Here is a 26,594-nt window from a genome sequence, read left to right on the forward strand (position 1 = left end):
TCCATTTTTTTGGTTAAAACAATATTTTATTATTTATTGTTTATTGCCTTAGATACACACATAGGTACAGGAAGTAAAGCTGTGTGAACACAAGAACACATTGTAGCATTTTGAAACAAAGAAAAAACAGACGACAACACTAAGAACAATAGTTTCCCTAAAAGAATAAATAGATGATCGAATAATATCTTAATTCCACAAAAAATACTAGAGAGCTCACTCAAGACATCCTCCATCAGGCCTGTACACTTCACAAAAGCAATAAATGGTCACATATCCTGTTTTCCTTTTGATATATAAGTATTTTTCTCTGAGGGAAGTTTTGATAGCATCTGCCTGGTCCACTGTTTAATACCTGCTCTGCTTGTCTTTTTCCATAATCAGTCTATTGACATGCAGAAAACAAAGATATTCATGCTCCACTTTAATATAATTGTATCCTTCTTGAGTTTTCTATCAGATTTTATCTCTGTTATTATAATAATGTTAGAATTATAATAATTATTATCATTATTTACATGTATTCTTAATGGTACTCTTTACAGCTGCCACTTATTGTTGTTTGCAAATAATAATATATAAATGTTTTGCTTCTTGTGCCTGTTTTTTGGGTTAAATTAAACAGAAAATAAAGTTTTATTTATTTATAAAAAGAAATATGCAAAAGAAAAATGCATTTTTCTACTGCAGTTGTTATAAGGACGGGTTCACAATTCACGTGTCTTAAACCATCAGTCAGGTGTCCATGGTAACAGTGAAAGAGGTTTTCCTCGTTGTAATGTTCATACTGGATATTAAAAGATCCTTCAAATGTGCTTTCAATGTCAATAATTTTAAGTGAAAAGAAAAGAATGAAATAAAATAAAATAATACTAATAATCATAATAAAATAAATTAATACTAATGTAATAAAAATAAATAACAATAAATATTAAGGTAAATGAAAGCTGGTTGTGAAACTAATAGATAAAAGGGACTATATGTCATAATAGTTCTCCTTACTCAGCAGAATACTTGATAATGCTTACATTATGTTTCTTTGTCTCGTTTTATTTATATTATATAATTTTGGCACTAAAAAGACTGTAATGTTAAAAGATATCTACTTGATTTGACTCATTTGGACGCTGAAGCTTCATATTAGTTTGATATAAATTTTTAAATACATTTTTGCACAGAAGGAGGACTGTGGATTTTGTCTCCCATTATGAAGGGATCTTCTAATGGTCAGTATGAACAAGAGGAATGATTACAGCCAGAAAAACACGTTTCACTGTTCATTTGGGCTCCTGACTGTTGGTTTAAGACGCTCATGATAACCTGCCCTTTAATCCAGTAATTTAATCCATGCAGAAGCCTCAGCGCGCCCTCCTGCGGTGCGTGGCGGAGCTGCAGCGGAGGACCGTGACGGGACGCCGGTATCCATCTTCATATTGATCCTCCTCCTCGATTCAGTCTGTCCGTTAACAACAGACTGATTTATAGGTTTTATTTAAGGTTTTATCTGTCGTCGAAATGGCGTCAAACGGTAAGAAAAACAGACAACAATCTCTCGCTATCAGAAAATATCCTCACCGAGGATGTAGCCGGTGGCCAGTGACGTGACTAGTTAACGTTAGTAACTGCCGTTGAGAGGACGTTAGGTCTCAGCTAGCTGCTAATTAACCTATATCTGTTTAAATTACCGCCTTAAAGACTGCAGTTTAAATCATAGCATGTCATAGCATCGCATGCCGGGTTGAAAGAAATGCTTCTGGTTAGCTAGCAGCGATATGTGTTGTTATTATAAACCAAGCCGGCTGTGTTTGGTTAACGGTTAGCATTTAGCTCAAAGGGCTAATTCCCATGTAAGTCAACACATCCGTGCCCCTCTCTGTTTGTTAACTGCTAGCTTGTGCTACTGTCCCAGTTTCTGACGCCGGCCCCGCCTCTCAGCGTTCAGACTGCGGGCTTGTTCTGACGGCGGCCCCGCCTCTCAGCGCTCAGACTGCGGGCTTGTTCTGACGGCGGCCCCGCCTCTGAGCGCTCAGACTGCGGGCTTGTTCTGACGGCGGCCCCGCCTCTCAGCGCTCAGACTGCGGTTTATTTTGGATGATGGAGACGATTTTAGTGTAACCCAGATCTATCTTGGGGCTGCAACTAACGATTATTGTCATAATCGATTAATGTGCCGATTATTTTCTCGATTAAGAAATAATTTATTATTATTATTATTATTGTTATTATTATGATTATTATTATTACTATTATTGTTATTATTATTATTATTGTGTGTGTGTGTGTGTGTGTGTGTGTGTGCTTGATGTTCATTTTTAACAGTTGTATTTCTTTATTTTTAAATTTTGCTTTAAAACAATTTGATCATGTTAATCAATTACTTTCATGTTGATGTTTACATTAACCACCTTGAACTGCCATTGTGAATAAAAAGTGCTAGTTATACAAATAAAATGGACTTGACCAATCGATTAGTCACTTTGGGTAATTTCAGCAAAAGTGGGACATTTAAGCATTGCACTTCAATACTAGAAGATAACTCTAAATTGAATTACCAGCTATATATTTATATATATATATATATATATATATATATATATATATATATATATATATATATATATATATATATTATTATTATTATTATTATTGACAAAAACAGAATAAACAGACTAAATGACAACAGACATCATAGGTAAAGTAAAACACTAAACATGATTTAAAATGCAAATGAAAAGAAAATAGGTTACATTGCAATATCAAGGTCTGTATGTCTTTTATATCTGTGATGGTCCTTTAGAGTCACAGAGGTCCTTGACTTTGTCTCACATAAAGCTTAAATGCATTTGAGGAAGGTATGCTCTTCCACTCGGTTTTAACCTACAAACCTTTTAATTTTATTGGATAAATTTCAAAACCATAAAGCAAATTTACAGGTAAACAGCCTAACTTCTTGGTATTCACAAAGGAGGTCAAACAGTACATTGATTCAATTTAATTTTGCTCTAATCTAAAGGCTGTAAAAACTATGAATACATGTTTTTTGTTCAAAAGTCTTTATTTTGTAGAAGAGGAAATTATAACTTTTTTATGTCAATAAAGAAGAAGGAAAAAAATACAGGACAGCTGATAACAACAGAAAGTAGTATATAAATATAAAAAATAAGGGATGAAAAAAAAAATAAATCAATACAATAAGAGACAAATAAATATTCAAAATAAGTTGAAAATTAAATAATTATAAGAATAATAAAAAAGTTAAAAAGAAAATCTTTTAAAAAAAAGGTGATTAATTTCACCTTGGGAGTTTCATCAGATATATTTCTGTAATATTTTAAGAACCAGCAACAGCAATGATTGTTCATTAACAAGTACAACACTACCTGTTCATGACCAATCATTGCTGTTGCTGTGACATCATTATTTTGGACATTTTGGGGAGTAAAACAGACTGGTAAATGAATTTGACCTTAAAAAAAAACATCATAGATTTATTTAAATATTAATCTCCAGCTACAGCAGAGTCAATATTTGATCTCAGTTCAAAATAAGAAAACACAGTGTTTTCTTTATTTTTCTGGAAACTATATTTTTTTTGCAATGTCCCACTTTTGCTGAAGGTGTTCATGTAAAGTGGGACACTTTTCTAAGCATGTTTCATGCAGTATTCCAGCAATATTATATATATGTTAGTTTAATAATGTGGCTCAGGACTTTAAAGCTATTGTGGCGTAAAGCAGAGGTTGCTACTCAGTCAGATCAAGAATATCAATATTTGATACCGATCATTTGATTGGATTTGAACCAGTCCTGTTTGATACATGCTTTTAAAAATCAAGATTTTAATATTAACACTGTATTTTATTTATTCCACAGACTATTCCCAACCGTCTTCCCAGGGGTAAGTAAAGTAATACTCGATCATTAACTGTTAACATAAATCATAGCTAAACCTTAAAATGAAGATCGGGACTCTGTGTGGGGGTCACTTGATTTGCGGATAGGGTCACAGGAGATTTCTAAGACTCACTTGTTCATATTGGTTTAGTTTTTGAATATATCATACTTTCAGCCTCCATTCTCTTGAAAGTACCTAGAATATAAATGTATATCATAAGCAAATCAACATGAGAACTTTGTAACTCTCTCATTTCTGGGTTCATGAGAATGACCCTAAAAACTGTGTGAAAGTATGAGAAACCATGGAAATAATTGTTTTAACAATGTGATAATTTAATTCTTATATTGTGATCTTTATGGAACATTATTGAAAGATAATAACTTTTTATTATTCTGTATTCTTTAATCTATATTTGGATCCTCATTAGCTTCCACAAAGTGGTTGCTAGTGTAGGAATTTGTGCACTCAAATAGCTTTATGATTTTATGGGGAATTATGAATTATTATTGAGCACAACTCCAACATAAAATTATTTATCCAGCGACATAACTCATATTAGAGCAGGTATAATAATAGGGAAGTAGTCCTCCTTGTTGGCCACACAAGAGAGGTCAATTAGAATTATTTATTAATTAATTTTAACTATGATTTTTCAAGGGTATAAGGTCTTTTTAGGTCTTTTAAGTGACTGAGATGCAAGCACAAGAAAACACCAACAAGTTCACTTTAATTACATACACATTTATTACTAATACTACACCTACAAGTATTAAACACTACAACATTTAACAAACAAGACACAAGAGGGAAAGGGAAACTGGAACACAAGGCTATGGCTAGTGAATGATTCAAATGCATGATGCAGAGTTATCTATTGGGTAGTTTGGTATGAGAGACCTGGTAAACAGATGAGATGACTGTTACCTGAGAAGCAGTGAGACAAATCAACGGTACAACAGCTTAGTTCTGAATTACCAATTGAAGTTACAAATTATGTAAGCACCAGGGTATAAGCAGTTGCTGAAGGCTTTGTATGAATACTTGCTAGCTCCCTGGTGCTTTTAATCAAAGCAGAATGGTACTAAACATGATTGTGTTGTCATGGATGATGAGATTATGTTAGTGGTACATTTCTTGGCTTTAAGGCAGTGGAATAAAAATCTGTACTGTCTGCCTTCGAAACATGCAGGGACTTTACCCTACACTAGTCTTGCTGGAGTCCAAACAACATGAACAACAATAAAACAACAATTTAACATCACATTGATCAATAAAACAAGAGAAAGCTAAACAAGTCAAACATAGAAGTCAGAATATGAGTGAAATAACTCTGAAAAAGTCAACAAATTTTTCAAAATAGAAACAAGAAGAAAATAAAAACCAACAAAAAGTTCCAAAACCGCAAAAACTAAAAGTAACATCTATGTAAGATTCATCAGAATCAGATCTGTTTATTGTTGGTGTACAAGCCTTTTTTAAAATTTTTTTTTTTTACTTCTTGCAGTTATGGGTCCTATGGTGGAGGTGGAGGTAGAGGTGGAGGTGGTGGTGGTGCTAACCAGGGCTATGGTCAGTCCTCTGGCCAGAGTTACAGCCAGCAGGGTTACGGAGGGTACAACCAGAGCTCTGACAGCAGCCCCGGCTCCTACAACCAGGGAGGATATGGCAGCTATGGACAACCTCAGTCAGGTAGAAGAATGCTCAGACTCAACTGTCCTTTTAAATCACAGACTGTGGTGTCTATATATTTAATCCCATGTCCTGTCTCCTCCCTTGTTTCCCAGGAGGATACGGTTCTCCACCCTCTAACCAGGGTGGAGGTGGGTATAATCATTCCAGTCAGTCCTACAGCTCTGGAGGCTACAGTGGCAGCAGCAGCAACCAGCCCTCCAACACGAGCTATAACCAGCAGTCATCTTTCTCTGGTTACAGCCAGCAGCAGCCTCCTTCTTCATCCTCTGCAGGGTAAGACTCCACCAGTCGCTGGTTCTCTACTGACTTCAGCCCCTTTTGGACAGAAGTTGTGTTTCTTGGAGGATGTGAATGATGACGTATGAGGAATAACCTTCTGTGACTACACTCATCTTTCAGGATGAGTTTATTTAGAGCCCAGTTTCTAGTTAATTCAAAACGTGGATGTGAATTATCATTTGAGGATTTGAAGCATTCATTTTCAGATAAATCTTTTGCCTTTTTTCTGTGATATTGTACACAGAGAAAAAGAGGAAGACAGCACAGCAGTCTATACGTTTTTACAAACCTAACTGTAACTGAAAATAAAGTTTTTTTCAAAAAAACATTTTTTGAAGATTTTTTTTTTTTTGATTAACTGATTTGTCTATAAAATGTTGAATTGTGAAAATCTGGCTTTCACAATTCCTCAGAGTCCACTAGTCCTACAACGTAATGATAATTGCTGATTCATTTTGTCGATTAATAGACTAATCGTTGCTGCTCTACTTGTGTTGATTGGAGCACCTTTTCCAGTTGTTGTCCCTAAAAGCGGTACAGAGAAGTGTGAAAGTTGCTGTTGAAATCTAGTTTAAGATATGCGCTTTCTGAGTGCTTTCTAATTTTTCACTGCATCTCTTCTCCCCACCTCCCAAAGCTATGAAGGAAACTCTCAGGCCCCTGGCTACAACCAGCCACCAGGCGGTGGACAGGGCGGAGGTGGCTATGGGAGCAGTGGAGGTCAGTCTGGTGGATATGGAGGCAGTGGGAGTCAACAACCATCCCAACACGGAGGGGGTCACTACAACCAGCCTCCGAGCTACAACTCCCCCCCTCCACAGAGCTACAGTCAGCAGAGCCAGTATGGTCAAGGTGGAGGTGAGGGATGGGTTTATATGAAATTTTTATTGATAAGTTGATGAATTAATTGAAAAGAAAATTAAAACTACTTTGATCATGGAGGAATTTGGTTTTAGTCTCTGAATAAACTGAATGTTGATTGGACGAAACAAGACATTTAAAGATGTAACCACTGACTCTGGGAAATTACAACATGCATTTTAACTATTTTCTGACATTTAATAGACAAAACAATCAAGAAAATAAATCTCAGATTAATTGATAATGAAAATAATCGCTAGTTGCAGCCCAAAGAAAATGGATATCAGTGAGGTGTGTTGATTATTGGCTAGAACATTGTTGGAAAACAAGTTGCTATTGAGTTTTGTCACATGTCATTTTTCAATATTTTGACCACCACAAATTAATTTTGTTCTCCATTTCATTCCATTCACCTCAACAAACACAATGTTTGGATAAAAACAAATTAAACAGAATGACTAACAGTGTTACATAATTTGTGTTTTTAAATATCGTGGTGTCATTTAAAGTGTGTGTAGCACTCCAGAGCAGGTAATTCTGTTGAGGTTTGATTGTCTCAACTCATTTCGTTCAGGATACGGAGACGACAGCCCACCGATGAGTGGAGGAGGAGGAGGAGGAGGAGGAGGAGGGTACGGCGGTCCAGACGGAGGTTACGGAGGGCAGGATGGCCGCGGTGGCAGGGGCCGTGGGGGTGGATTTGGAGGCCGTGGTGGCGGTGGATATGAACGCGGTTTTGACCGAGGAGGCCGAGGTGGACCAAGAGGAAGAGGAGGAATGGGGTAAGTGTTTAGAACTCACCCATGTGGAACTGTGAAAAGAGATAATAGAGAAGGTACTGTTCCAGGTGTTGTCCGTGGTGAGTTGTTGTTATTTCCCCTCCCACTCGCTTTTAAGGGAAATTAATCCCAGGGAGTCTTAAATTCCCACAAAACAATTCATCAGGTTTCTGTCTGTTTTCAGAGCCGCATGTTGACTCCATACATGCACCTTTATTAGGTGGACACATAAGAGGGGAGACCCAAAAATTTCTGGAATTGTTAAAAAAAATGATTATGAACCTTTCTAATCCCCTTCAAAGTTCTCTCCTTCAGATGTGATACACTTGTCCCAGCGCTCCTTCCATCCCTGGAAACATTTCCTTTAGTTGTCTTTTGTCACTGTGTCCAAGGCCTCCTACGACCCCTCCTGAATTTCTTCCACGGTGGTGAATTTTCTCCCTTTCAGTACCAATTCCCAACCCTACACCTGTGCTATTGATGGCTTCCGGGAATTTTTGGGTCCCACCTCATATATACATATTAAAAGTATATCTGCGTTTTATAACACCACCCAAAATTTGGTTCTGATCTGATACCAAGAAGTATCTCAGTAAAATAAATAACATAAATACATAGATCATGACACATTTCTGTCCTCTACAAAAAAGGTGTCATGTGTGTCATGACCACTAAGACATCAGGCATTTTTATTACTCTATTAATCACTTTCTCAAACAGAAGAACATTTTAGTGATAAATAACAAACTTGTGTATTGTGTGAATTCTCTGAACTGACGAGGTCATCACTGTGCATGTACTAAGAAGAGGAATGTGAGACGGATCAATTTTATCTTTTTGTATTGTAGTAAACACAGACAAACTGTCTCTGCCTGGATGTTGGGGCTGGGCGGTATGCATGAAATCACTATCACAATATTAAAAATAATATATTCTTTTTTATCTTTTTATCTCAATATTCAATGCTGTGTGCAAAATCATATACAAAATAATCAAATCGATGCTCGGTAAACAATTAATTGTTCCACTCTTCAAATGAGTGGAATGTATTTAGGTTATTTTTTAACTACAGTTTGTTCAGAATCATTAATTTAATACATTAAAATCAAGAAAAATATCTTGGACAACTTAATTAAAAGAAAGAAAGGAAAAAAAAAAGCTTAATTGACCTTCGACTCCCAAAAAATTCCCAGAGCTTACTAAAGGACCTTGTTTATATGCCTAAAACGTAGTTGCCCAAGAACAACACCAAGGTAGTGTTTCAAGTCACCAGTTGTCTTGTAAACTTGGTATATTTCAAAAATGTTTGACATCATAGTGGAAATGGGTTCGGAGCTTCTTTGGGCTCATTAAGATAAGCTCTTTATGGCTGAACGCTGGTCAGAAAACATATCCTCAAAGTCCACAGTATGACTATTACTGTCAGAAGTAAGAGGGCAGGTGTATACATGGGTTTCTGTATGAAATCTTTCAAATTACAATCATTTGACAGGCAACTGAAAAAAAATGGAAGACCGTGGTTTCAGTGATTCTCTTCACAGCAGAGAAAACGTTGGAGGAAATGAAGGTAAAGCCAAAGTGCAACCCATAAACAGATACGGTTGTCTGTAAGTAAGATTTTTAAACTTCAACAACATGAACACAAAGCTTTTAATATCAAATATCTGTCTCATTGTAAAGGTTTAACAAAAAGAGGCAACTAACAAACCCTGCTTAAACTGAACTGCAACATTTAACCATGTAATGGTGGTTTTCAGTGGTGATTTAGAGACAGAACATGGTGCTGTGTGTTACTAAAGCAAGTCTTTCTCCTGTCAGTGGTTCTGTTGCCACTTTCCATTTCTATAAACACAAAAAGCTTCTGTTCAGCAGACTGTGCAGCCTCCCGACTGCCAGTGATATGAAAAAAAAAGAGTTGGGCACTCAAAGTAAAAAAGAAAATTACTTTTACAAATGTAATTTTAAGTTCTTAATATGTAACTGAAAGAAGGAAAAATAATTCAACTCCTGCGTATGGTCAGATTTTGACATTACAAAGTCAGAACTCAGCATTGCATGGAGAACCAGGTTATAAACATCCACGAAACTGCAAATTTTATTTATTTTAAAATTTGTGTTGTTTTTTTTACAGAGAGAAAGCTCTGTTACACAGAAAAGGAAAACTAAACAAGAAGCGTCTCTCACAGGTTGAGAATGAATTTATGGTGGCTGTTTGTGTGAAGCTCAGAAATGCAAAACCTGAGACTTGATTACAACACAGTGTGGCTACGAGCTCAAAATGATTAATGCACCATTTTGGCATACTTAAAACTGGGTATAATCAATATAAAAATCATAGTAACACTGTCAAACACTGTCTGATCTGTCAGTGTATAATGTGTTGGTCGTGGCTTGTAGTGATGAACCTACAGAGAATTATCAGTGACTCTGCAGCTCCTCTCGGCTTTACGGAGCTTCATAGTGAGTTTCAATTCATTGTTTAGCTGTCTGGCTTCAACTTCACTGTCTTGGTTCACTCTCATAATGTCGTTTTCAGCCGCAGCAGGCAGCTGTTTTCAGAGAAAAAGCTGTAAAAAGCCGCTGTACACTACCTGCTCAGCACCAAACAGCAAACAGACACAGTTAGCTGTAGACTAGCTGGTGAACATAGTGGAGCATTTAGCAGCTAAAGAGCCAGATATTTCCCTCAGGAGTTGGTAGAGAGCAGAAACAGAAGCTAAAAGAGAGTGAATACTGGACTTACATTCACCCGGTGGACAGAAACATGACTCCACATGAATGATAATGTTGCTCCATAACTGCTGGATGTGGAAATGAGCAACTGTGAAGTTCAGCACATCATTTTAATGTTCACAACTCCTAAGCGGACAAAAAATAATTTAATGCAGGTTTAAATGGTCTGTACTTCAAATTGCATTTCTGTCCAAACTTGAGAAGGAAATGCATAAATACAAAAAATACAGATAAATATTTTTTGGGTTGGGGCAAACCTGTTTAAACCCAATAAATTGTACAGGACAATACAGACACAGAACAAAGACTTTACAATAAGAGCATAAATCATATGGATTTGCTTGACCTGAGGTGGAATCATAAAAACAGACTTTGGTATGGTAAGTTGTTTTTGTTTTTATCACAGAGGTTGCACAATATTTCATTTATTATTATTATTATTATTATTATTATTATTATTATTATTATTATTATTATTATCATCATCATCATTATTATTTGTAATCTCATAATGTTGGTGATGGACTTATAGACAAACTAGTTTGCCATTTCATTGTCTGTTCCCTCATCATGGATTTGAATCTCCTTCCCTACCATTACAGTCTTTAAACCTCAATCTCATCTTCACAGTATGAAGCACAGAGCACTAATGTCTTGCATATCACTTGAATTTCTTCCTGTGTTGTTTAACAAAAGCGTTTTCTTCATGTAGTGGTACAATTATTTGTTTTCTGGGTATTCTTGGTTAAAGGTTAGAGTTGTAACTTTGAGAATGGAGAAACATTTTAGTGTAAGTAAAAAGCCGCTTGTGCTTGCATCTTATCACACCTCTGGTATTATGAAGTGTATGTATATGAAGGGCAGAACAATATTTGGAACTAACTAAGTGTTGATGAGTAAACTAAAGACAGAGGTAAAAAAAGACAAATTTGAAACAGACATTCAACAGCACAACAAACGTTTTGTAATTTTAGATTTTAAGCCTTCGTACTGAGATCTGTGAAAGAAATTCAGATAGCTTGGCCAGTAAACCTTTAAACACTTTTAAAAGATCAGGCTGTTAATATTCTATATTTCTGCTATTGTCAACTGATCCCATAAAAAGGCCAAAGTCAACAATACATTAGTCCATCACTTAAAGGATATGTCTGGAGATTTTCTATATTTTTCTTATTGTTAACAAATCTCATGTTTGGATCCAAACCAACAATGAACTGATCTACTAACAAATATTGTGTGTGTATCAAAGCCTGATATATCTTATTCCTCTGTGCTGTAAACCTCTGTTGTTGACTAAAAACTGTTAAAAACACGTCAGTGAGTCACACTGCTGCACTGGGTGACGTGTTCCTTCATCATGAAGAGTTTGGTCACGTTAGTTTGTTTAGAAACGGCTCCAAAGACTAATAACAGCATCATGTTTTCAGTCTCTGGAGAGTAGTTCTGTGTAAGGCAGACGCCACTGAGCATGTGCGGGAACGCTGTTCTGTTTACAGCTTCGTTAGCTTGTTGTGTTACATATCACAAGATCACAACCTACAGTTTGGCTCTGCACATGAGATTGTTGACAATAAGAAAAATATAGAAAATTTATAAGGCTTTCCTACTCTGTATGTGGCTCTTAGCTCCTTTGCCCATTGGTTCCTACTGAGTCTTTAAAAATAGCTCACAAATAGTATAATTTAATTCTTAAAAAATGTTCATTCATTTTCCTAAAACAGCTGTTCACTGTAGTTTTAATCAAAAGGACAGGAGGATATAGTGCATTTACTGAGTGACAAATTAAAGGAAAAACTGGTCCAGATCTGAATGCTTGACCCCTACAGTGAGGGGATCTGGTGGCTCTGTTATGCTTTGGGGAGTATTTTGCTGGCATGGTTTGGGTCCACTTGGCCCCTTAGAGGGAAGGGTCACTGCAAATCAATACAAAGTTGTTCTGAGTGATCACCTTTATCCTGGGATGAAACATTTCTATCCTAATGGGAGTGGTCTCTCCTAGGATGACAATGCCCCAATTCACAGGACACAAGGGGTCACTGAATGGTTTGATGAGTATTAAATGATGTGAATCATATGCTATGACCTTCACAGTCACCAGATCTCAACCCAACTGAACACTTATGGGAGATTTTGGACTGATGTGTTAGACAGCGCTCTCCACCACCATCATCAAAACACCAAATGAGGGAATATCTTTTGGAAGAATGATGTTTGTCCCTCCAATAGAGTTCAGAGACTTGTAGAATCAATCACTTTAGGTTGGTTTTTCCTTTAATTTGTCACCAGTCTGTATATCAGGCTTTGGATATGCACACAATACTTGTTAGTAGATCAGTTCATTGTTGGTTTGGGATAGAGCTGAAACTATAGCCTCTTTCACACGTAGTTCCTGGTAAATTACTGGAATAACCTTTCAGGAACTGCTAGTGATTTTCACTATTCAAACATGCAACTACATTCAGGGACATTTCCATCTTGCATCTTTTCACACATGCCATGGTTATGCCGAAATAAATGGGGCAAGGGACAGTCCAGCAGACAGCAGTAATGCAACACTTGCAGATGCCAACCATCATAAAACTCAACAGAAGAAGAGGGCAAAACTCACAAAACTCAGATCGAACTTTCAAACTAGGCAGTCCTGATCAAATATGAATCAAGATTCTCTCACTGCATTGTCTATTTCTCGCCTCAAATGTGTCAAACATATTTTGGTGTACTGTCTAGCTGTAATATGAGAAAATTTGTGACATGGCTGCCATGTTGAAAATAGACGAGCCAAAACTAAGCACCGCTCAACTCGCAGTATGTTACCCACATGTCAAGTCTACAGACGTAACCCTTTACGTTCCCTTCCCTGCAATATTACTACTTTCATTCACAACACAGCTGTACCGACATTTTCCCAGAAATATTACTAGGTCTTGAGGTGGGATATTGGCAGTACAGATTTCCTTGAATATCGATCCCTGCTCCTGTTCACACATGACCCCATGCAGGAAATGTTCCTGAACATTTCAGGGATAGACTGCATGTGTGAAAGGGGCTCATTAGTCAGTTGTAAGAAAATTAATCATTTTTTGATAATAATAATCAATCATTCTCTCTAGCAAAAATGCCAAACATTTACTGATTCCATCTTCTCAATTATAAATATTTTCTCAGTTTTATATCATTGCAAACATAATAAATTTGGGTTTTGGACTGTTGCTCAGACAAAACAAGACATTTGAAGACTTTGGGCTTTTGGAAACTGTGATGAGCAGTTTTCTGACATTTTATGGTGCAAATGATTAATTAAAGCAATAATTACAGACTGATTGATAATGAAAATAATCGTTAGTTGCAGCTTTAGTTTGGGGTTTTTTGGGGTCATGGGGTTGATTGACAATAAGAAAAATATAGAATATCATTAGACTCAGCCTTTACGTTTGATGTCAATATATTGTTTTTTCCCTCCCATTAAGTGTCTTTGTGTTTGGAAGAATTAGCCAAAAATTGTTTCCCCGGCAAGTAAACCGTGGTCCACACACTAACATGCCACAAGACATTACCATCACCTGCTTTGTCACCTGTTACCACCACCTTCCCAACCAGCCCTTACTGTGTCATACTCTGCTTTAATCAATCTTTGAATCTTCTCCTAGGCTCTTATCCTCTCTCCAGGCTGGCTTTCTGCTCTTAAGCCACCATTTGGGAAATTGCATAACTGGGGGAAGGCAGTCCACAGACAGTTAATAGTGTTGTTGTAGTTGGAGGGAAGAATAATGAAACAATAATTTGGGAGGACATTAAAAAAGCCTCAAAGAACACCTTTTTGGGTTTGTTAAGAGTAAAGGTTGCCTGAGACCTAAAAATATCCAACACCTGCCCTGGGATCAAAGGATGTAATGTTTGGGTTGGTTAATTGACACAAAACCAAGATATATGATGAAATAACATGGGTATGTAAAAGTCACAGAAAGACTTGATAACATTTTTGGTTACTAAATGGCCAATTTTCATCTGCGTGTGAACATATTTTCCATAAAGACAAGGTCTTTAAACTGGCCTCTTGTCCTCAAGGTTTATTCAAGAGATTGAGAAGGGGTTCAGTAGGACAAGAGCCAAATGAAGAGGGGTGGGTTTTATAGAGAGACAGTGAGAGTGAAGGTTACCCACTACCTGTTGAGAGAAATCGCTGTCAGCGCCAAGCCTTCAATGTGTGTCGTTTTTCTCCTCCTCTTCATCAGAATGGGCGATCGTGGAGGATTCAATAAGTTTGGTGGTAAGTGACAAAAAACACTTGAGCAAAAAAGGTTTGTTGAGTATGAAGAGTCAAAGCTAAAAGGAGGGGGCGATCAGAGTACTTAAAGCATGAAGTGGGCAAAAAGTTGTGGTAATTTGAAGTCACCTAAGTAGAAGGAAAAAAATTAGTTTCACTATTAGACTGATATTCCTGATTATTACAGAGGAATGTAAACACATACAGAGAAACATGTGATTATGTGGAGCATATTGAAGTTTCCAACTGTTGGAAAAACATGAATATGACAGAGGAGGTCGAACTTATTGTTGTTATTTTAACACCTCAAAATGCTCCCCAAAGGCAGTGGTGGAAAGTAACTAAGTACATTTACTCAAGCACTGTACTTAAGTATAGTTTTGAGGTACTTGTACTCTACTTCAGTATTTCCATGTGATGCTACTTTATACTTCCACTCCACTACATTTATTTGACAGCTTTAGTTTCTTTTCAGATGAAGATTTGACACAATGGATAATATAACAAGCTTTTAAAATACAACACATTGTTGAAGATGAAACCAGTGGTTTCCAACCTTTTTGGCTTTTGACGTCTTACAAAAAGCAGTGTGTAGTCGGGGTCACATTTCACATGTCTATGAGTTGTTAACAGCTCCACCAAATAGTGATTTTTCCCTCTAAACTTCTCACATGCTTTCATTTCAATAAATGTTCAAATGATCCAATATTTCAGCAAAAATCAAAGATTAGAGAAAAAGTCCAAAAACTGAAAACAGATTTGTGTATCAGAACTTTGTTTTTTCTTCTTTCCTCTCCCATTAATCATCTCACCACCCCTCAGATTTATCTGCTGACCCTTTGGAGGGGCCCGACCCCTAGGTTGGGAACCACTGGACTAAACTAGCTAACTGTATATAAAGTAGTGTAAACTAGCTCCACCTCCAGCAGCTACAACAGTAACATGCTGCTCTAACACTGATGCTTCACTATTAATAATCTAATGATGTCATATATAATAATATATCAGTCAGAGGGACCAAACCACTACTTTTACTGCAATACTTTAACTACATCAAGCTCATAATACTTATGTACTTTTACTGCAATACTTTAACTACATCAAGCTCATAATACTTATGTACTTTTACTGTAGTAGGATTTTTCATGCAGGACTTTTACTTGTAATGGAGTATTTTTACATTGCTGTATTGGAACTTTTAATTAAGTAAAGGATATGAGTACTTCTTCCACCACTGCCCAAAGGTAGAGTAATGGTGCATAATGTTTGCTATGGCATGGCCTTACAGGTAAGAACTCTCAAAGTGATGGAAAAAGTCCAGCAGAGGGAGCTGCATGCAAACATCATAGCCTTTGTTATTTTGCATCTTTGATGTTTTAATCTGATGGATGGGTCCTCAGTGCTTTCATTTGGTCTTCTTATGTCTCTATATGAGTCATGAAACCAGCAGTGGTTAACGGGGTAGTCTGTCAAAATCAACAAAATAAATGTAATAAGAAAAGCAATACTGACATTAAAACTATAAACCGAGAAAATGCTCAGTGCTCACATTGTTTTAGAGGGTGTTACATATGAATGGATGAAATCATATTTATGTTCATCAGGTGAAAGAAATTACCTCATACCAGCGTGGCTGTCAAACTTGTTGAGGGAAGTTTCCAAGAGATGACAGTTGAAAACTGGTTTGCTCGATTAACCCAGATATGATATCAAGTGCCAGTAACTTGATACGGTGCTTCCTGTACTGTAAATGGAAAGTCTTTGTTTCTCGACAACTGGTTAGTCCATTTGGAACAATAGACCAGGTGGTATTAAAACTTAATCACATTAATTAGTAATTACTTTATTGTGTATGTAAACCAAAAGTCCAAAGGTTGATAAACGAATGTTTGGTTTAATTAGTCTGACGGTGTGTTAGAGGTTTACTTTTTACTGAAGGAAGGTTTATGTTTGTGACTGAAGGTGTGATCTCAGGTCTGTGGTGGGGGCATAGAGATACTGACATTAATATTTATATTATTTAGCTTGAGGTTGCTATAATTTTTCAAATTTATTTATTTATTTGTCACAAAAACCAGAAGATGAACGAATCAGTGACGATCTTAAGGATTGTATCAGGCTGATCCAAACATATTTGAATGAATCAGTATCAGCTGAAATAAGTAACTTTCCTGTGTTTTGTTCTCCTCAGGCTGCTATTGTTGCAGCACTGCTCTCCTCTATGACAGCTTAGCTCTACAGTGCTGAATTTCACTTCACATACAAGTGAAGATTAGATTGTGTGAATGTGAAAAATAATTTGAACTCACCAGTGCAACTTACTAACTACTTCTAACACCAGAATTGCTGAAATACACAGATTCAGTGATGCTAACAAATCTGTTATGGAATCTCTTGTACTCTGTCAGTGTATGAAACATTCAGCTAGTAGATTTTCATTTTTATCTGGCACTTATTGTTGCTTTTGATGGGTTAAAATGTCAAACCTTCACTGGCGGCAAGTAATACCAGTTGTGGATAATTAACATTCATTTTGTGAGTAACTTGATGGCAAGCCAAAATTTAACTTTGCTTTTGTTGGGTTTGTGTGCTCTCTGCAAGCAGGTCTACTCAGCCAACAAATTGTTTGTCATGTCAAGTCAAATTTATTTATAAAGCACATTTAAAAACAATCCATGATGATCTAAGTGTTGTACAAGCCAGAGCAGGAAGCTAAAATCACAAATACAAGAAACACTGACATGAACAACAAAGCACAGAGCTCGTTGGCACAAATAGACAACGCATGGGGATTAGGCACAACCCAAAAATCAGCCACATCAGGAGAATTCAAACACCAGTGAATAAAAGTAAGTTTTGAGCCTAGTCTTTAAAGAGTCAATGGAGGGGGCAGATCTGATAGGGGGGGAATGCTGTTCCACATTCTAGAGGCTGCAACCTCAAAAGCATGGTTATCCCTGAGCTTAAGTTTAAATCAGCCAGGAGCCCAAAGTCAGCCGACCTGGGGGACCTGGAGGTAGAATAAGGAGTTAGAAGGTCTGCAATTTAGGACATTTAAGGCTTTATAAACAAACAGAAGAACCTTAAAATCACCTCTGAACTGTACAGGCAGCCAGTGGAAAGAGGCCAGGATTTGGTCCCTCTTCCAGGTACCTGTCAGGAGCCTGGCTTCAACGTTCAGGACCAGCTGCAGTCGGGACAGGGACAACTGACTAATCCCAGTATACAGAGAGAGTAGCAGTAGTCCAAGCAGGAGGATATAAGTGTGTGGATTACTTTCTCCAGATCTTTGAAAGAGAGAAACGGCTTGATTTTGGCTAAAGTATCAAGCTGGAAAAAGCTGGTTTACTATTGTTTGTGAGGGAAGAAACTCCACTGACACCACTGCACAATCATGAGTAAACAGTGTTTATGTAGTTCCCACACCACTCCACACCAACAGAGTGAGGAGTTTCTCTAGTAAAATGATTTAAGTTTCAAGTACTTTTATTGTCACATGTACAGCAACTCAGTGGGTGGCAACATTGAAGGCATTGAAATTTAGCTTCTTTGAGCTCAAGTCCCAATTAGAGTATATTATTGATATTTACAATTATAAAAAAGGAGAGAGAGAAGAGACAGATAAGAGAGATGAAATAAAATTACCTGCTGTGATGTGTTTTTCAAGAATAAAAACACATCACAGCAACAGTTCTAATTTTTGTAAGACTGTCATTGCAGCGTCAAGCATTGTTTCAAATTATGGAAAAAAGATGCCATTGTCATAAAAAATCCATAGATATGTACGATAACTTTATAAAACCTATCGATAATGGTCCTTCACTGTCCATACAAACAAATTCAAATGCATCCATATATTTAATGTAAAGTATGGTTATTGTAAATGAAATTAATTTAGCAATCACTCAGTCCTAAGTGAAACCAAAACTTGAAATCCTAGGACACTCAAACAAGATGAAATCTAGAGTTTCACTTGTGCCAAGTTAGCTGTACATATTAGTCATGATGACATGCTGTGTGGTCACTTCACTGAGGGATATTCTTCAAAGTAAAGAAGAATCATCGGTTTGTGAAAAAAGGTTTCCCCTGGATTCACAGTCACTTCTTGCCAGATTTGTTATTGCGGTGGTTCATATATGGTGCTGCAAGATGTTTGGCTGCAGCTTCTGATGACAATGCAAAGTTTGTTATAAAGGAGGAACACTCAATCCAGTTCCTGAAGTTCTGGTTAATCAAGCTGCCAGTGACTCAGCACTCAGTCCATCTTCAAAAAGGTGAAACTTGTTGTTATGAGCGTGTATGAACATGAAGTGTGCTCATTATTTATCACTTGGTTGTGATAAATAACAAAACTCTTGGAAATCTGTCATGTTCTCAGAATAACAAACATTGGGTTCTTATTCCCATGATGTTGGGGAAATTTCCATGAAGCCATTGTTAAGCTGTGTGATGACTAAAGTAGACAAAGGAATGAATGGAAACATGCATCACCATGACAGTTGATGGTGGACATACTGAAAAAAGGGATTGTGTTGCAATCTGTTGGATTCCAAGAGTTGTTTCAGTTTCTGTGAACAGGAATGATTTACTGTCATGCAGCATCAAGAAATACGCCAATGCAAATGCATCGAATTGTGGTGCGTTTAATACAACAAATTCAAGAGCAGACCTGTGTGGCTCTGCATGAAGTGTCATAGCTCTGGCTCTGTTTACTTGTTGGATCAAAAAAAAAACAACCATAAAAAAAAACAACCAGAAACAATGAAATTGGTTGTGAGAATTATGGTGATTATTCCAATGCACAAAATCCAATGAAAATCAGTTTCTCAATCATTTGGGCAATCTTGTTTTGTACACTTGATCTTGGGACTTTAAGATAACATCAGGTATTTATTGTCCTCTGTGTACAAGTGCTGTGAGGTGTGTATGTCATGGAAAATGTGATGGTAAAATGTGTGTTTTGGCGCAAACCAACTGTCATGGTAAATACCTTAGATTGATTGAAAGATTAGATTGTGGAAACTTTTGGAGAGAACTAGGAGTGAATGAAAGGAAGTTACAGTGTGTAAGATTAATGTTTGTGGTTCATTATTTGTTTTTTTTTTTTTTACACAACTGACATTATTTTGCCCTCTTTAAGGACCAAGAGACCCGGGATACGGACATGGAGGACCCGGCTTCAGTAAGTATTGTGTTTTATTTTTGTCCTGCCAGCAACAAAACCTGACCGATTCGTTTTAGAATTGTTTTCAGATTTTAATGATTACTTTAAAAGCTCATATAGGGTTAGTGACCCTATATGTGAAGCACTTTGTAACTCGTTTTTGAAAAGTGTTATACAAATATAGATATTATTATTATTATTATTATTATTATTATTATGATATAGTGGTGCCTGTTTCTAGACATTCTCTTCTGGAAGGCATTCAATGCTGCAGACATTAAAGGAGACTGAAACAGTCACGTCAGGAATGTAAAGAAAGAGCTACAGAGGCAAGTTAAAACTCTGGCAACACCATCAGTGTCTTCTAGGAGAGACTGTCTGTCTCAATGTGCACCATATGTAAATGATTATCTTGTCTCATCCCTCTCAATGACAGCAGGCGTTTCACTTGCCTTTGAGTGTGATCTTTTGAAACAGCTACAGTATAAACACTTTTGCCTTCAGACGTGGTCTAGCAACACAAACTAGTTCTTTTCTAGCATATCCTGGCCCTAAGGCTTTAAAAACAGCTAAATCATCAGTATGTTTGTTTGTTCCATCCAACACTTCTGTAGCGTTTCCCTGAGGTGTAATGAACACGGCAAAAGAAGTCTGTTAGTCTTGTTCATTTAAACTGCACTCATCAATATTTTTATATGATCAATATGTAAAATGACAGTGTGTAATGTGAAAAGATGTCAATTTGAGCAACAAACCTTTACCTTCTTTTAGTGCATTGTTTAGATTTTTTGGCCTCCAAGTGGCCAAAAAAATCAATGAATGCAACTTTAATAAGTTAAGTATGAAATTATACATTGCTTAGTTTTAATGCAGTTTAGTCTTTATGGGTCAGAAATCCACAGAGGGATAGGTGACGGACTAACATGTCGATATGCACATTGTCCAGGTAGCCTCTTGCTTGTTTCTTAGCATCTCTTCATATCATCCTCTAACAGTGCAAGACCAGGATAACTCTGATAATAACACCATCTTCGTGCAAGGCCTGGGAGACGACTACACTGTTGAATCAGTGGCTGACTTTTTTAAGCAGATTGGGATTATTAAGGTACCTCACCATCACTGCATGTTCAGTCACGGCTAAATAGTACTCCTTGGGAAATAGTACTCCTTGTTGGCCACACAAGAGAGGTCAATTAGAATTATGATGGTTATTAATCTTAATTATGATTTTGTGAGGGTATAGGTCTTTTAAGGTTAAGTGACTGAGATGCAAACACAAGAAAACACCAACAAGTTCACAAGTTACATATATATTTATTACTAATACTGCAGCTACAAGTACTAAACACTACAACATTTTACAGACTAGATACAAGAGGGAAAGGGAAACTGGTACACAAGAAGAGTACTTTGAAATTCTCCTCTCCAACTGAGAGGCAGAGAGAGAGAATAGGAGGGGGGGGGTTGAATGCAGCTCATTTTTGTAGGATACAGCAGAAAGGTCTATATACATATAGTACATTATATACAAACTTTATATTAAGTTTGGTGTTATTATCATTTATTTTACAATAATTATAGGTCTTACATGTATAATTCAGTAGTGGGGATGACCTATGAGGGGAAGGGAAAAAATGGAGTGAGAGTGACAGTTTAGTGATAAAGTGCTGCAGAAAAATAAAATCAAAACTAAAATTTGTAGCTCTGTACTGCAGTTTTTCCTTTATTAGTTCCCGGGCACCTGGCGGTTCGCTCACACTCTCCATTCAAATATACGAGTATTTTTCTGTGTCCAGCTGCAGTTACTTATTGTCTCTACACACCTGACAGTACACATGTCAATCAAACTTTGACCAGGTCATGTGGGTTAAAAGTCTTTACTTTTCTAAAAATAAACTCAATGACAATTAGGAAATTAATTTGTTTTACATACAAACTCATCGAGAGTTTTCAATTTACTAATTGAAATTCAAGTGAATGGACCCAAAACTTGCATGATTTTGATGCCACAGGTGTGAGCGAGACAGACATGTCTCACCCTGCAGAAAATTCTCATCCTCATACCGTTGAGATCTGATGTTTCACCATGACAGAGGAAGTTGTTATAACTTTATTGTAAATGCTCCAGTCTGCACCAAACTTTACATGTTTGATAAGAGTCCAGGCCTGAACACATCTACATGACAATATTCCATCAGTGATGCAAACTGGCTGAATAGCACCCGATATGAAATTTCAGTAAAGCAGCCCCAGCAGCAGGCAAAACAGTGGACAAAGGAAGTGATGTTTATCTCCTTCTTGCACTGTCTGAAAACAGCCCAGGTATGATGACATCTACATGCCCGTCACAGAAGCCCTTCCATTGCACCGCGGCCTGACGTGCGCGGAGGCACGAGGGCCCGTTCAAGGCTGCTTGCAGCTTTCATTTCTGCTGCAATCTCTTGCCGATATAACAAAAGATTTAAGGTCAAGCCCAATAAACATAATGTTTTTACACACTGCCTCCAGCATTCATTTTGTCCCTGAGAACCCTGCCATATAATTTTAATTTTAGGGTCACAGAATATCCTATTAGAGAGATATAAATTTAATTTATCAGGCTAAGCCCCTTGAGATTTATTCTCTTTTTTAAGGGCATCCCAGTTATGTTTTATGGTCCTCCAACAGAATCTCTCACCAGGATCTTGCGCGTTGGTAATCTTTCCCACATATCATTCTGATCATCTGCAGATCTGTCCAGATAGTCGTTCTACCATTTTTTGTTTAGTTTTATATTCTATGATATATTCAAATTTTAGCTTTTTAAATACAAATTCAGAGTTTCAACAGTCAAATACACTACCTACTGACACACACATCTGCCCATATTTGTTAGCATAACTGGATCATTTATTTGTGTATTTCTGAATTGTCCTATCACGTAACATCATCCAATCACTGCATTGTCCCTGTCTCTTCCTGTAGGTCAACAAGAAGACAGGCCTGCCGATGATCAACCTGTACACAGACAGAGAGACGGGGAAGCTGAAGGGGGAGGCCACGGTTTCCTTCGATGATCCTCCCTCAGCTAAAGCTGCCATCGACTGGTTTGATGGTGAGTGTTTTATCCTCATCAAGTCATCAGGGCTCAACAAATATAACAGAAACTCCATGACCTCTAAAAAAAAAAGTCATGTAGGGTAACATATTTTCAACAAAGGAGAAGGACATAGAGGCAGTGTTTTCAGTGATATTTTGTTTAAAATGGTTATTTGGTAAAAATAAATTATTATGCTACAGAAGTGATTTGACAAGTTATGACAAGTTAAGATGTTATGATTCTTTTTTCCACCTTGGAAACTAGTTTCAACACTTGTCCTCATTTCCAACCATTTTGTGACTTAAGGCTTGTTTGTTTCTCACCGTCTTATGACACTTGTTGTCTGTCTGTCCTCAACAGGGAAGGACTTCAATGGAAATCCCATCAAGGTGTCCTTTGCCACTCGGAGAGCTGACTTTGGAGGCCGAGGGGGCATGAGGGGAGGTCGAGGACGAGGAGGTGAGCCCAATTTTTTAAACTTAGTTTCTGATGGTTGGCATTTTTGTAATGTCAACATGAGATGTTTTCAGAAGTTCAGTCAAATTTACACAAGGTCCATTTTGTAGCTGAGCTCAGTCTGTAATTAATCTCTCTTATTAGTATTTCTACATTTGCAATACCATCCTATTTGTGGTTACAAGACACTCTCATAGTCACAATAAGTGCGTTTCCATCCACTATCATGTATTTATTTGCATTTTCTTCTGCTGGTTTTCTGAAAATTTGGTAATAATATTTGCACTACATTTGGATGGAAACTTGGCTACTGAAAATTTATTCTATAGCTGAAAGTATAATATATGAAGAAAACTGTTAGAAGAGCTCTAATTTAACGTAACACCCACAAGGACACATACCTTTAATAAATCCCTGGTAAGCATCATCACTCACACTTTGTACACTGACACAAGATCTGACTGGTTTGTTTGTTTGTTGCTCTGCGTAGGGCCGATGGGTCGTGGTGGATTTGGAGGAGGTCGAGGTGGAGGTTTCCCAGGAGGCAACGGAGGAGGTGGTGGAGGAGGAGGCAGTGGTGGAGGAGGAGGAGGAGGAGGAGGAGGACAGCAGAGAGCCGGAGACTGGAAGTGTTCGAACCCGTGAGTCCAATTATCACTTCTAGAAGGAACTCGATATGAACATTTTGTACAACTCTGTGTTTCCTACATGTTAATACTGCAACATTTTCTAAATATCTCAATAAAATTTTACATTATTTAGGGTTGCAACTTACGATTATTTTAATTGTGGATTAATCTGCTGATTATTTTCTCATCTTATCATTTAGTCAGTTAAATGCTAAAAAATACTGAAAAAATGTTGCTCACAATTTCTCAGAGCCCGCAAGGATGTCTTCAATTTACTGTTGAAGAAGAAGAAGTTATTGTCACAGCCCCACCGCTACACACTGATTGAGAGGGGTTATTTTTATATCAGTCTATATTTAAATCTGTGTCCAAAAACAAAAAGGAGTGTTCATAAATTCCCACACACTGTATTGTGTTGTTTGCATTCAAATTCATAACATAACTTCTTGCTAATAAGAAGTTGCTTTGTTGTAATGGAACACTTTAACTTTAACGTATAGATGCAAATGTATGAGAGAAGAAAAGTTTATATTTTGCGGTTATACACAGATGACTGTTCTTTCTGCACATTTTCCCTCCAGAAACTGTGGAAACCTGAACTTCTCCTGGCGTAACGAGTGTAACCAGTGCAAGGCTCCTAAACCTGAGGACGCTGGTGGGATGTCCCCAATGGAAAGAGGTTAGACTCATTAAGGTTTTATACATTATATATTTGTTTCACCTGGTGTTGACATTTCTCCTTCCACCTCTATACAATGGAGGTGAATGTACTGCATCTCACTGTGAAACGTTTTCATTGGAACTACTTTCTGCTGGAGAAATAGTCCCTACGAAAACCGTTTATTACACTTTTTGTGGATTATCCAGAGTAACATGGACATTGTGGTAACACTGTCTATGACGCCCATGTCTCTAATACATTGTAAACATACTGTTATAATCTGCTTATAGCACTGTATAATTATAGTTATAAGCATATATATCATATATATTCATAATACTTTATAACAATAATCATAACACATTATAAAGCATTTTATCATGACTTATAAGGTCAAGTATCATAATACTTCATAATTGTATTTGTCACTTGCTGACATTTCTTTTTAGCAAGGATCATAGTGTATTATAATTCTCATACAGTGAATAGCACAATATACAGCAGATTATAATGCATTCAATATGTTTATAATGCATCATAGACATGGGCATCATAGAAAGTGTTACCACTGTTACCAGAGAAGAAAGAAAGAGTCGGGTTGGAGGGAGAGATCTCAAACTGGAATATCTCATAAACTGGACAAATAAAAACCAAACAATCTGCATAGACAGAAACTACATGTGAAGGTGAACCAACCAATCAAGATTTGATATTAATAAATAATTTGATGAGTAATAATTCAGTGCCAAAGATAATCTACTTTTAACAGAAGTAATTTGACTTTGGCTTTCTTACTCACAGCCAATAATAGCAACTCATAACCTGTATTAATACACCTGAGAAATATTGTCATCAGTGTGAGTCATCTGTTGTTAACCTCACACCGTCACCCTGCAGCACATTCTTGTTCTCATCTCAGGGTCACATATTGCAAAGGTGACGGTTTCTGTCAGAGGTTTACAAATTGTCACCTAATCGTCACTCTCTCACTCTCGCTCTGCTGTCAGGTGGCTATGGAGGCGAGCGCCGAGGGGGGTTTGAACGAGGCGGCTTCAGGGGCCGAGGCGGCGACCGTGGGGGCTTCAGAGGCGGCCGAGGTGGTGACCGGGGAGGATACGGCTCTGGCAAAATGGATGGAAGGTCAGATACTCTCAAACACTCTCTGGTGAAAACATGTTGGTGTCCAGGTTTTTATACATCAAGGGTTCACATATCGACTGGGAGTGTAAAGATTACAGATGACAGATACATATCAGTGTCAGTGACACATAAATACACAATCACAGATCAGACTCAGATTCTGTGTAAAACTAGTGAAAGAACCAAAACATCCTGCACACTGTTCACACATATACTCAAAAAAACACAAGTGAGAAGTTAATGTTGATGTTGAGCTATGTTTACATTTACATATATAGGACAGGTGTTCTCTGTAAGATTTACCTGCTGAAGGTCTGAGGGTTTTGGTTCTCTCGCAGTCAGAATTCATGATCTGAATGAGTGAGTGATGTTTGAAGCTTTGTGACGTCATCAGTCACATGGTTTTCTTCATTTGACACAAACTCTGACACATACTGTACTGAAACTGTGCGCTTCCCATGACTGAAACAAGCCTCAGAGCTTCGCTGTCATCCACCCATCACTTGCAGAACATCAAGATAAGATGTAAACTGATTCAAACAAAAATCTGTGTCTTTAATGACCAAAATGTTTTCACAGGGTTGGTTTTGTCTGATAATAAGTGTAATATTTCTTTAATTCAGGCCTTTCTTCTTTTTCTTCTTGTATTTAAGTATTTTTCCATTATGTAACATAATGTCGGCTCAATACGTCAGTAAATAATTTGTGTAAAACCCTTCCTGTACAAACACACACACACCTGTTCATCCTATAGCTGAAGTTCATTGGTCGTTCATGAGGTAATCAGTGTATTGTTATTTCCAGGGGTGACCGCAGACAGGAGCGGCGAGGTCGTCCCTACTAAACCACCTCCTCCCACCTCAGTGCAAAGAGCAGTATGTGTACCTCTGTCCACACTGGGCCCAGCCCCACCTTTCACCTTTTACATAACTCTGTTAGCTCTCACTTTGATCCTCTTG

The 26,594-nt window shown here is 37.3% G+C and overlaps 1 protein-coding gene across 1 annotated transcript; it reads left to right on the plus strand.

The window, feature by feature from the left end:
• Positions 1–1,283: 1,283 nt before the first annotated feature.
• On the plus strand, positions 1,284–26,593 carry fus (FUS RNA binding protein). The gene is made up of 15 exons (XM_044331077.1): positions 1,284–1,528; positions 3,874–3,898; positions 5,403–5,587; positions 5,683–5,863; positions 6,507–6,727; positions 7,305–7,512; positions 14,475–14,509; positions 19,647–19,688; positions 20,666–20,775; positions 22,635–22,764; positions 23,110–23,208; positions 23,696–23,846; positions 24,416–24,513; positions 25,503–25,635; positions 26,440–26,593. Exons 1-15 carry the CDS (start codon positions 1,516–1,518, stop codon positions 26,477–26,479), a joined length of 1,671 nt encoding a protein of 556 aa, XP_044187012.1. The 5' UTR covers positions 1,284–1,515; the 3' UTR covers positions 26,480–26,593.
• The last annotated feature ends 1 nt before the right edge of the window (position 26,594 follows it).

The sequence above is a fragment of the Thunnus albacares genome, chromosome 17 (assembly GCF_914725855.1).
Source record: "Thunnus albacares chromosome 17, fThuAlb1.1, whole genome shotgun sequence".
In the NCBI taxonomy this organism is placed as follows: Eukaryota; Metazoa; Chordata; class Actinopteri; order Scombriformes; family Scombridae; genus Thunnus; species Thunnus albacares.